Source organism: Echinops telfairi, unplaced genomic scaffold (assembly GCF_000313985.2).
Source record: "Echinops telfairi isolate 266 unplaced genomic scaffold, ASM31398v2 ScPeMD7_7458;HRSCAF=8496, whole genome shotgun sequence".
In the NCBI taxonomy this organism is placed as follows: Eukaryota; Metazoa; Chordata; class Mammalia; order Afrosoricida; family Tenrecidae; genus Echinops; species Echinops telfairi.
The window spans coordinates 3,436,357-3,447,589 of record NW_022111358.1 but is presented as its reverse complement, the minus strand read 5'-3'; the positions used below and the strand labels follow the sequence as shown (position 1 = coordinate 3,447,589).

Genomic DNA, 11,233 nt, shown 5'->3' with positions numbered 1-11,233 from the left:
ATTAGCTCCTCATTTTTTCCCCTCCCTCCCCACTCTCCCCTCCCTCAGAAACTAAAGATTTTTACCTACTTCTCTGCACTCTGAAATAGACCAAGCAAGCAACCAAGATGTGTTGATAATTACTAGTGACTGGAATAGAGTAATTGGAAAGGAGATCGAGTGATGAAATTTTGCAGTAACAGAGTTACAAATATGTGATTTATGGACAACTTCTAGTGTTATGTAAATCTGAACCTACCCCAACCTCTACCTGCAATGAATTCTTTATCACAATCACCCTCATTTGCTGTACAAACCGCTTTTAAATCATTAAAAGGTTTCCAGTCTACCTAAGAACTATACACAGATATTCCGTCTCACCTACAAATTTCACTGAAAAGACTTAAGCCGCAATTAGGAAAAAATCTCATTGGTTAGCTGGGGCCTCCCTGTACCTGTTTTCCACATCATGCATGCAACTATACCTGTGGACCTCGCCAGATGGAATCAAATGAACTACATCTGGAGAGGTCAGCAGTTCAAAACCACCAGCCGCTCCTCGGGAGAAAGATGAGACTTTCTACTCCCATAAAGACTCAGTCTCAGAAACCTACAGGGGTTGTTCTGTTCTGTCCTACAGGGTCACTATGAGTCAGAATCAATTCAATCAACACCATGGAAAAATGCAGTATCAGCAGAACAAACACCGAGTCAACGCCAGACCAGACCATCCATTACTTACGTGCAAGTTTCAGTTGAAGCTTAAAAAAAGTTCAAACAAATTCATGAGCGCCAAAGTGTGGATCTGAAACTACCCAAGTGAATATGTGTACTGAATAATAACGACTTAAGACTGACAGCTCGGTCTTGGAAGGGAGGATGGTGAGATACTCAGATGTCGAGACTTCATTTCACTGACTTGGACACGTTGTCAAAAGGGGCTAGTTCCTGAAGAAGGGCGTCATGCTTAGCAGAGGGCCAGCAAAGAGAGAGAAAGACCTTCGACGAGACAGACTGACACAGTGGCTGCAACAAGTGACTCACAGAGTAACAGTTCTGATGATGCTCCAGGACCAAGCAACGTGTTATTCTGGTGTGCCTCAGAGGGGCTCCCTATGAGCTGAAACCAACCCAGCGACACCTTCCAGGAATCCATAAGGCCCATAGGAAAATGCAAATGAGTTTATACATCAGCTTTTCTGGCTGTAAAATAAACAATACAGCCTAACACTTAAGTGTAAGGACGATGCCTCCCAATCAGTTTAATATATGCGAATATTCCGAAAGTTCTCTCGAAGAGTCACAGAAATCCAAACACCAGGCCTTACCTCCTCCATCATGGTGTCCTGTGTGGCTGAGATTTCTCCTTTGGTCGCTCCACTATGTACCAGGTTCCGAAGTCGTATACAGAATTCTCTCATCTACAACAGAAATCCATTTAGCATTTCAACTGTACAGGCCTCAACAGGCCCTGCTAGTTCTCTTTAGAAGGATAACTCAGCCAAGACCCTATACAAAGTTCTTAAAAGCAAATGTGTTTTCCCTCAACCATCACTTAACTCTCAGATAAAAAACACCTGGGTGGATTGTCCCCAGCAAGTACTAGACACACAGCTAGGTATTGTCGTACCACTGATCATCCCCTCTGTGACAGGCCATGCCTGGCGATGGGGAAGCAGCTGACTGTCTCCTGTCTAGTACCTAGTGGTGTAAACGGTGAACAGCCTTGGCTGGTAACCCAGCAGTTGGAAGTGCAAGTCCAATCAGCCGTGTTCAAAAGAAAAGGCTGGCAATCGACTCTCTGCCCCGCCAATATCTGCCACTGAAACCCCCGCCCCAAGCCCAATGCCACTTAGACATTTGTGGCGTCGAAGGAGTCACAGGTCAGGTCGGTGACACTTAATAGCCCATGATTTCAAGTAGCTTTAGAAAAAAACAAGACCCAATGTCAAGCTACGACGACCATCAAGTCACTCTACAACCTGTATTTGGATTCCAGCTAGACCAACACCCAGCAGGCGTTTGCTTTTCTGTTGCTTTTTGAGAGAACAAACACCCCATGCTCAGAGTACAGATGCATCTCAGCTTACCTTGAGTATTAAACACCTTGTCCCTACTCACAATGCTATACTGTTCAAGACCTCCTAGTCTTTAACTAAGAACACCCAGCTTCTTGAGTGGAAAGAGTCTAATTCTAAAGCTGAGGGGGTGGGGGATCTGTAGTTTATCTTAACATGTAATCTATCCCCTAGAAATGACAAATATAACTTTAGAATCTCAGATTATGACAACAGGTCTGTCAAATCTCAGCTCAAAAAAAGGGCTGTGCTGGGCAGAGTGGCAATGCTATAGGGTGTATACGCTTCTGTGGGTGAGTGAGCTGTGCAGAGAAGGGTGAATCAGTAAGATAATCGAAGCACTAAAATGCATAACCATTAATGTGGTCTGAGGAAGTCTGTTCTGTCTAGTATACTCAGCATATTCTTGAGGGAAATCTCATAAACAATTCTTTTTGGTTTTATTAGTACATCAGAACCCTATGGCTAAGCATCCAGCTGACAGCCAAAAGGTCGGCAGCTGCTCCGCAGGAGAGCGATGTGGCAGTGTGCTTCTGTAGAGGCACAGCCTGGGAAATCCTACAGGGAAGCTCTACTCTGTCCTAGAGGGGAGCTCTGAGTCAGGATCAATCCATGGCAGTGTGTTTGCGCTTCTATTACCACATAAAATGTTCCCAGCACACCCCTACAAGAACTAAGTGAAAGACATAGCGCTCAGTGTGCTTATATTAACTGAGCATGGTGTAAAACCCGGCAACGTTCTAGCCTAAATACTCCCACGAAAGCAATAAAATCACCAGAAATAGAAGTAGAAGATTTTTATTTCAAGGAAAATAAAATTCTTAATCCCAATTATTTGTAAAGTTAATGTATCAGCTACATTCCTTGTTGTAAACAACCACCCCAGCTGCTGTCTTGTATACAAACTGCACACACTGAGAAGGCCCGGAAGCCCTTTGCAAAACCAGGGAAGAATTTTTAAGAAGGTGAATACCCTACATTCAAGCCTACTTTATTCCATATGCTGTACCTTATGATTCAGAATATCATTCATCCTTCTGGTTGCCTCTGTTGTGTAAGATTCAGGAAAACATTTCTTGGGAACAACACCATATTTTTCTAAAAGGTTAAAGAAATGTCAGCATTAGAAACCCTGGAAAAAATAGCCATTGCTGTTAACATTTTAAAAATGGGGTCATTGATGAATTGTATGAGCCCCAATAAATTGATTTAAAAAAAAATGGGGTCATATTTTATTGGTCTAATTCGGAACATTTAATAATTTATGCTTTGTACTATTAAAACAGGCTGCTTAATCTGTACTTTGATCTATCTTAGAATTAATTTTATTCTGTTTATCTATATCTATTCTTATCTATCATATTTATCTATATTATGAAGTACTCAGCAATGATGAGTGTTTTCCAGAGGAAAAATTTGGAGAGTTTCCATTTCAATATATCTCTTGATGGCAATAATGAACAATCAGGGAATTTTTTCATGGGAAGGTAGTTCTACTTACCTCTTCCTTCTCCAACACAAGCTCACAATAAATACTCTTGACTTAGGAAAGGTACTTTAGAGTCGGGAAGACCAGTTTTGCTCAGTACAGAACCATAAAGGAAATGGATTATACTTTAACTACATAGCCTTGCTTGAGGATGCCGAGTTTCAGTTCCGTTAGAGAGAGGTGCTTACCAACAATATTGACAAGCATATCCCATTGTCCACCATCATTCGCAGGATTCATAAGCAAATACTGCACCAGCCTTCCATCCTCAGGTTCCTTTTTCTGGGCTGTGTCCACAAACGCATGCAAGAAGAAATAACAGCGTTCAACCTAGGATAAAGGAAGTTAAATCAAAGTAAGAGAGAGTCAACAATTCAACCGGTATTACTAATAGGACAAGACTCTGTGTGAACCCAAGGCAACAGGCATTTTTTTAAAAAACCAAAGATGATATTTAAACATCAATGTTTGGCTTCATGAAGTCTTATGTTTGTGTATCTATTCCAATAGTTTATTCAGAACAATACACTACTTTGTTTTAAAACAAAATATAATTCTTAAGAGTCTTCAATCACGAAACATTAAATAGACTTTTAAGGAGCCCTGGTGTGCTAGGTGTTAGGCACTGGGCTGCTAACCACAAGGTCAGTGGTTCGAACCTATTACCCATTCCCACAGGAGAAAGACAAGGTTGTCTGTTCCTATAGAGGTTTAGTCCCAGAAACCCAACATCAGGTCATGATGAATCACAGTCAACTTGATGGCAGTGGGTTTTTGGTATACTTTACAGATCAAAAAATAGAATGATACCATTTATACTTTTTCAGACAAACACTACTGGGAGAAAGGGCATTAGGTCCCAGAAAGACCAATAAGTGCACTAGAAAGGGAAATGATTGAAAAAAACAAAACAGAAGTAGTAGAAGAGAGCAAAAGGGTGAGCCAGTAGACTTATTACTCCATAGCAAAAAGTAGCCAAGTACCAATCAAATGCAGTCCTGTCTTTGAAAGGAGCCAACTTTTGATATACTGGCAATCAGAATAAGTGGTGTCCCATCTTTAATGGAAGAGCAAATTAGAACTGGAGGAGCAAAGAATGAAGAAGCAGTCTCTGCCAAGGCTGGCATTGAAATAAAAAGAATCTTGCAAGATCAGTCCCATACCTTGTCCCAGAAAAATAGATAAGATTGACTAAACTCAAATTCTTCAATATTTAATTTTTTCATGAATGGAAGTCTCATAACATTCAGACAAGAAAAGATCCAGCATCGCCCTGAAACAAGAAAGCAAACCAAGAAATTAAGATGAGGGTTTACATGGACGACATTTCTCCAACTGTACTTTCCAATATTGAACTCACGACCAGGTCTTGGATAATTCAAGACTAATTCAGAAAGAGCAGGATTAAAAAAAAAAAATTCAAGAAAAGTAGTGATTACAAACTCCATTTTATGTGCAAAGGCTCGCTTAATATCCTTAACATATTAAAAACAAATCTCCTTGGCTATCACAAAGAATCATATGACAAATCACCTGAACAAATCACATTAAAAAGAAACATCATTAAAGAAGCATGAGCAGGGATCATTAATTGATATCATTCAATGGCCAAAAGGGACAATGGAAAAAAAAAAACAACCAATTTTTTTAAAGGTCATTATAACACGTGTGTGAAATGGAGAAACTTTTTTTTCAACCGATAAAACTCAATACTGGATTTGGGGAAATAAACATCATTATACACTGGTATGGGATAGAAACCTAATTTGGCAATACTTATCATAAGTTTTAAAAAGTCTTCACCCTTTAATCTAAAATATCATACATGCTTGACTATATAGCAACACTAACATAAATCAATCCTCTCTCTCCCAAGTATTGAGTCAAAAAAGGGATTATGGTTAAATTGATTATGTAAATATGTAAAGATATAGATGAAGTAACAAATGGTCTACACTTCTAATATAAATTTGGTGATTTAAAAGCACGTTTAAAAATCAGTTAGCAATCCATTGACTTGCAGATTTTTCTGCTTTCACATTTCATTAAGTACTTGAATTACTTAATCCTTCACATGCGCTTTGCCATCCTTAAATCCACGTTTTCAATCATCACACAGGTGTATCTATTTTTCCATTTAGTACACTTGAAAGGCGAAAGGTTTGAATCTATGCGTGATGACTGTCCTTAAAAATGTGTAGGTCAATCTTCAAATAGACTTGTATGAGGGCATTAAAAAAAATTCGTGGGAAAACTTCATTATCTTTTCACTCCATTTTTCCCACCAACTTTTGGAAGCCCTCTTGTACAAGAACATCTTTGATTTCTCCCACAAGTGGCAATCACAATCTCTACAACGTCGTTACTGAAGTGATTTTTAAATGGCCTACTTACTATGCTATCCGCCATAAACATTCCACTTATCAAAAGCCTGAGTCTAGCCAACAATCTCTCAAAGTATCCAAAGAAGCACAGAATGAGTTCATTTCAGAGTAATGTCTTCAGTAAACTATACTTTGGTTCCAAATAAATTAACCAAGAATGACCATTTTGAGTCTTTCTCAGGCCTCCAATATAGGGTAACTCCATTTTCTGAAGGAAAAAATCAAGAGGAAAAAATCCAGCTTTTATTTGGGTATAACTTTTTAACTGCCATGAAAATATGTTCACAAAAAAAAAAAAAAGAAAATATGTTCACAATGTAAAGGAAAAAGGGAAGTGGCGTATCTAATCTAACACTGTAAAATATCCACAACCTAGTAAGCACGTGTGCCCGTCCACAAAATAAAGCCCAAGTGTATGTATTAAGCATAAATCTCTGGTACTGTATCTGTGCTGGCTGACATTTCCCAAAGATTCTAGTTTAACAATATTTGTTGTTTTTGTTTTTGTTTTTTAGTTTAACAATATTTGTAACAAGTTTTGTTACTAACAAAATTTGTAACAATTTTGTTAGCAAAAACTTACTTTGTCTTTTGAAAGTAGAGTTCACTGTTACTTTTGTGTATCCATGTGTTGTCTCTCTCCTGTCCACTACTTATTTCTAGAAGCGGGAATCCAAATCAACTGTCAATCTAAAGACTGCATGAAAATGACAGCACAGTTTATGTGCTATCTCTTTTGCATATAAAGGTGGCACTTTTATACAGAGCTGCTGCACAATAACATTTCCAGGCCATTCCCCAAGAGGTCACTGATCCCTAAGCTATGTGGAACCACGGCAACATGGCTGAGCGATGCCATCACCACCCAAAAGGCATCTTACTATAGCAAAACATCGATTATTCCAAGGGTATGATTTTTCCCTTAAAGTTTAAAACCCAACTTCACTGAGGTAGCATTTCCATCTGATGAAACAGATTCGTGTCAAGTAGGCCCATGATGAGTTCTGAATGGCCCAAAGCAAGCACCCTTGGTTTATTTTCGGTCAACCTTGATACACTAGACTAGAAGTTTAAAAGCAGAATGACCATCAAACATCCTTTTGGTCCAATCGGATTATGAGACCGATCTTCTGTCTCTAGATTCCTGAGTGACCAGTCTTTCACTATAGCTGCTTTCCTGACAGTGGTGCTGAAAAGTAGATGGCAAAATAGGAGCTCTGAACCCGAAGGGAGTGAGAACTGAATTTTTTTTTTCAATAGGACACCTGGTTGGGCTGGTGGGGAAGGGGAGATCGAGCCCAGCTGGAGCCAAAAAGCACATTTTAAAATAACATTTGGATGGCAGTTTGGTGCAATTACACTGGGTCTGCTCTAGCTCATGCATGTGGACATGAACTTCAGGACAATCTCGCCGGGAGTTCTCCAGGGCATAACCGTTTCTGTGTGTTCTGTTTTGTTACCAGGCTGTGTCCGCAATCCTGGAACTTCGAGGCAGGGTGTGAAATGACACTCCAGCAGATCGCTGTGGGCTGGTGGTTTTGGTGCTCAAAGGGAATGAACAAGTGACAAGGGCAATGTCCTCAGACCAGCCTATAGGCCATGCCAACCCTGTTCTCGGTGGACGCTCTCACCTGAGCTCTTCTGGTTGGTGACTGGCTTGCCTTCCTGCGGCACGACGTGCTGGAACACATGCTGAGCCCCCTGGACCGTGGCCCTCTTCAGACAGATGTCCAGCAGGTCGTGGGTGGTCCCGACATTCTGGGCAAGTACGAACTGAGGGTCGGAATTCAGTTTGTGAATCAAAGCAGTGACCTTCTCCGAATTCAGTCCTGCTGGGAAGCCCAAAGGGATTATCAACAGAGTGCAGACCCCCCGGCGCCCCCACACCCCCGGGGAACTTTGGGGGAGCATCCTGGGGTGACCTTTGGAAGCGGCCTCCCGCAGGATGCTGTCTCCCGCCAGGCCGCTCCAGGCCAGCGGCTTCCCCGCCGTTGTCGCCGGCCCCGGCCCCCGCCCTTCCTCACGGCCGGGCCTCGGGCCAAGCGGGGTCCCCGAGGGGACCCAGGCGGGGCTCCGGCCCGGGAACGCGGCGCCTCACCCGCGGGGTTCATGGCGCCCTTCCGTCTCGCAAAATAACGGTAGTTCGGGGTCGTCGGGCAAGCGCCGGGGTCGCACTGCGGATCGCTGCCTGCGCGGCCCGACCAGCCTGTCTCTCCCGGAGCGCCGGAAGGAGGAAGCCGGCTCGTGGCGGCGGGGACGCGGATGGCGACGGGAACGGGGTCCGCGGAGGGACAAAACTTGCCCCCTCGCGTTGCTGAGTCAGCGTCGGCCCGGCGAGCCCCGCCCCGGGGCGGGGCCACGGGGACGGAGTCGGTGACGCGCACGCGCACGCGCACGCCCCTGGAGCCCGACCCAAAGCTGCCGGGCCTCGGGGCCCGGCTTGGGCGCTGGCCCTTTTGGTGGTCACCGCAGACTGCCCACTGCCCCCCTTGGCGGCGCCGGCGTCCTCGGACAATTGTCACCTCGCTCCTGGAGGCGCTGAAGGGTACCACGTTGGGTCCAGGTCGTAAATGTTTTCATGTTGGGGACAGCGCTAGGGGGTCTCGTCATGAAACAGAGGGTTTAGGGATGGGCCGATCCGAGTCGGCATAGACCCCAGGGCCATGGGTTCTAGGGTGGATGGACACCTAACCAAACAGGCCCCAAAGCATCCGTTGTTAACCAATCACTGCCTTTTCCATGGCAACCTGTTTGGATTCTCATCAGAACCACAGTCTTGTGTTGGAGGAGAAAGGTGACCCAGTCTTTGCGGTCACCCTCTCCCAAGCTAGGTACAGCGCCGCAACTATGCATCTGCTCCGTTTGCGGTCGTGTGGGGGCTTGAATCTGCTCCGATGCTGGAATTTCATGCACGAGTGTGTGTAACGCCAACAGGGTGGCCCGTGGTGGACAAGTTTGGGTGGTGCTTCCAGACTAAGACAACTAGGAAGACTTGGCGACCTACTTCTGAAAAGTAGCCAATGAAAACCCTACAAATCCCAATAGAATATTATCTGAAGACCCTGGGCTGTACAAATGGTTAAGTTCTCCTCGGTAGACACATCACAGCTAACCACAATCACAACATCATAGTGTTGAAAGATGAGCCCCCCTGGGGCTCAAAATACACAATGGCCTTGAGAGTGGACGTGAGCATTGTTGTCTCTGGTACAGGATCCAGCAAGGTTTCACTCCATTGGAGCTGACTCCAGAGCGCCAAAGGACAATAGCACTTCAAGGAAATATCCATCCTGGGCTTCATCATGCCCTAGCATGTACTGTGGGCTTAACTAAGGGGAATCACACCCAAACTCACTGCCATCGTGTCGTTGCTGACTCAGAGACCCCCTGTGGGTTTCTAAGACTATAACTGTTTCCCGGGAGTAGAAAGCCCAGTCTTTCCCCTGTAGAGCGGCTGCTGGTTTCCAACTGCCGACCATGAGGATTGCAGCCCATTTCGTAACCACTATGTCACCAGGGCTCTCATAAATGAAACTTTATTTTGCCAGACCCTCCACATAACCTACAAAGGATGCTCCCCGCCTCCCCAGGCTTTCAATATAACCCCATTTTCTAAGGTTTTGAGATTGTGAAGAGCTTCTACGTTGTTTTGCGTGTATGCGTGTACCCTGAAATCTCAACCGTGGGTGGGGTGTTGGGATGGAAGCCAGAGGTGCTAGACACCATGCTGCCTGTGTTAAGCCTGACGGGCTGCTGCTGCTGACGGTAGGAGTCTCCCTCAGAAGCAGACATTTAGGTCCTGAACTGAAAACCATCCTTCGTTCCAAGGAACTCTGATATCGGGACAATTCCACACTCAGATGCCAATCAATCCTGTGTGAAGTCAGTCTCTGTGTCCCTAGAGAAATCTAGCTGAAGTTTGAAGAGACGACAATAGCAACCATCTCCAACAGAGCCCATCAATCACTCTAGTCTAAGAGTTTTCTCCTCTGGAAAAAAAAAAGGAGGGGGCTAGCATGAACAGTTATGCTGAAAGAAATCATTGGTCCTTTCACAAACTGATATTCAAGCGAGCTGCCCAAATCAATGCATGTCCCTGCTGTCCAGCTGATTTCGACTCATGGTGACCTCGTGTCTGCAGAATAGAACTGGGCTCCCTTGGAAAGCAGGTCGCTATGCCTCCCTTCTCAAGTGTCTACGTGGGTTCAAATGGGCAACATGTCAGCTGGTTCTCAAACACTTGTTCTACCCAAGGATTCCAACTCAATATATAGAATTGAATTCATAGTATCTTATCTAATCCCTACCATGTTCTAGACCAGGGCTCCTCAAACTGTGGCCCGCCGCGGACATTTATCCGGCCCGCCGGGTGTCTTTCCCCCTTTTGTTTTTTTACTTCAAAATAAGATATGTACAGTGTGCATAGAAATCTGTTCATAGTTTTTTTTCAACTATAATCCGGCCCTCCAAAGGGTCTGAGGGACAGTGAACTGGTCCCCTGTTTAACAAGTTTGAGGACCCTTGTTCTAGGCACTGAGCAGGCTGCTCATGATGAAGAAATCAACAAGATGACATCGAGACTAACAGAACTAATCCAGCCACGAAGAAGCTCACAGTGCAGTGAGGAAGAGCTTCGAAAACAACGTTGAGACAATGGTGGCATCCCACCAGTGTCATCGAAGCTATGGGGAGGGTAGAGGTGCCTGGGGACACAAAGAGAAACCCTAAGGGGTGATAAGTTAGCATTGTCTGGAAGAGTAGATGGCATTTTTCAAGGTGAAGTTTGAAATGCAAGTGTAGTCGAGGCACCTTCAAAGGCACAGAAACATTAAAGGACACAGCACCGTGGTAGTGAAGGAGCTGCACCGCAGTCTGATGTGGTTAAGGGTAGGGAGCATGTTGGGAGCAGTGGCGAGGCACAGGACTGGAAAGGTAGGTTTAGGCCAGGAGATGAAAGGTTTTATATGCCATGCTTGGGCATCTGGACTTTGCCCTTCGGGTAATTAGAAGCCAAAAGATGTTTTGAATCAGAAGAGTGATAGGCTCAGATCTGTGTAAAGACAAAGCCTGGTGGTGGTGGGAAGATGGCTTGCAAGGGAGAGATTCTGGAGATGGGGAGACTGGGCAGAAGCCCATTTCAGCAGTGTGCTTGGGAGCAGATGAGAGCCTTCTTCCACTTTAGAAAGAGAAGAGGCACAAAGTGGAGCGTCTCCGTTGAATAAGAGGATGGGTGGTGATGCTATTAACCAAAAGAGGAAATACAGAAAGGCAGGCATTCTTGAGAGTGTGAAAATGTTGGTAAT

The 11,233-nt window shown here is 44.4% G+C and overlaps 1 protein-coding gene across 1 annotated transcript in view; it reads right to left on the bottom strand.

Annotated features, from left to right (window-relative positions):
* BLMH (bleomycin hydrolase) overlaps positions 1 to 9,291 on the bottom strand; it is a 31,543-nt gene extending 22,252 nt beyond the window's left edge. Inside the window, exons 1-7 of the mRNA XM_045299963.1 lie at positions 9,286 to 9,291; positions 8,029 to 8,383; positions 7,562 to 7,759; positions 4,710 to 4,819; positions 3,735 to 3,876; positions 3,067 to 3,155; positions 1,308 to 1,400 (exon numbers count right to left, since the gene is read on the bottom strand). Of these exons, the coding sequence (XP_045155898.1) occupies positions 1,308 to 1,400; positions 3,067 to 3,155; positions 3,735 to 3,876; positions 4,710 to 4,819; positions 7,562 to 7,759; positions 8,029 to 8,383; positions 9,286 to 9,291 (993 nt within the window). The remainder of the gene's footprint in view (positions 1 to 1,307; positions 1,401 to 3,066; positions 3,156 to 3,734; positions 3,877 to 4,709; positions 4,820 to 7,561; positions 7,760 to 8,028; positions 8,384 to 9,285) is intronic.
* Positions 9,292 to 11,233: the final 1,942 nt, after the last annotated feature.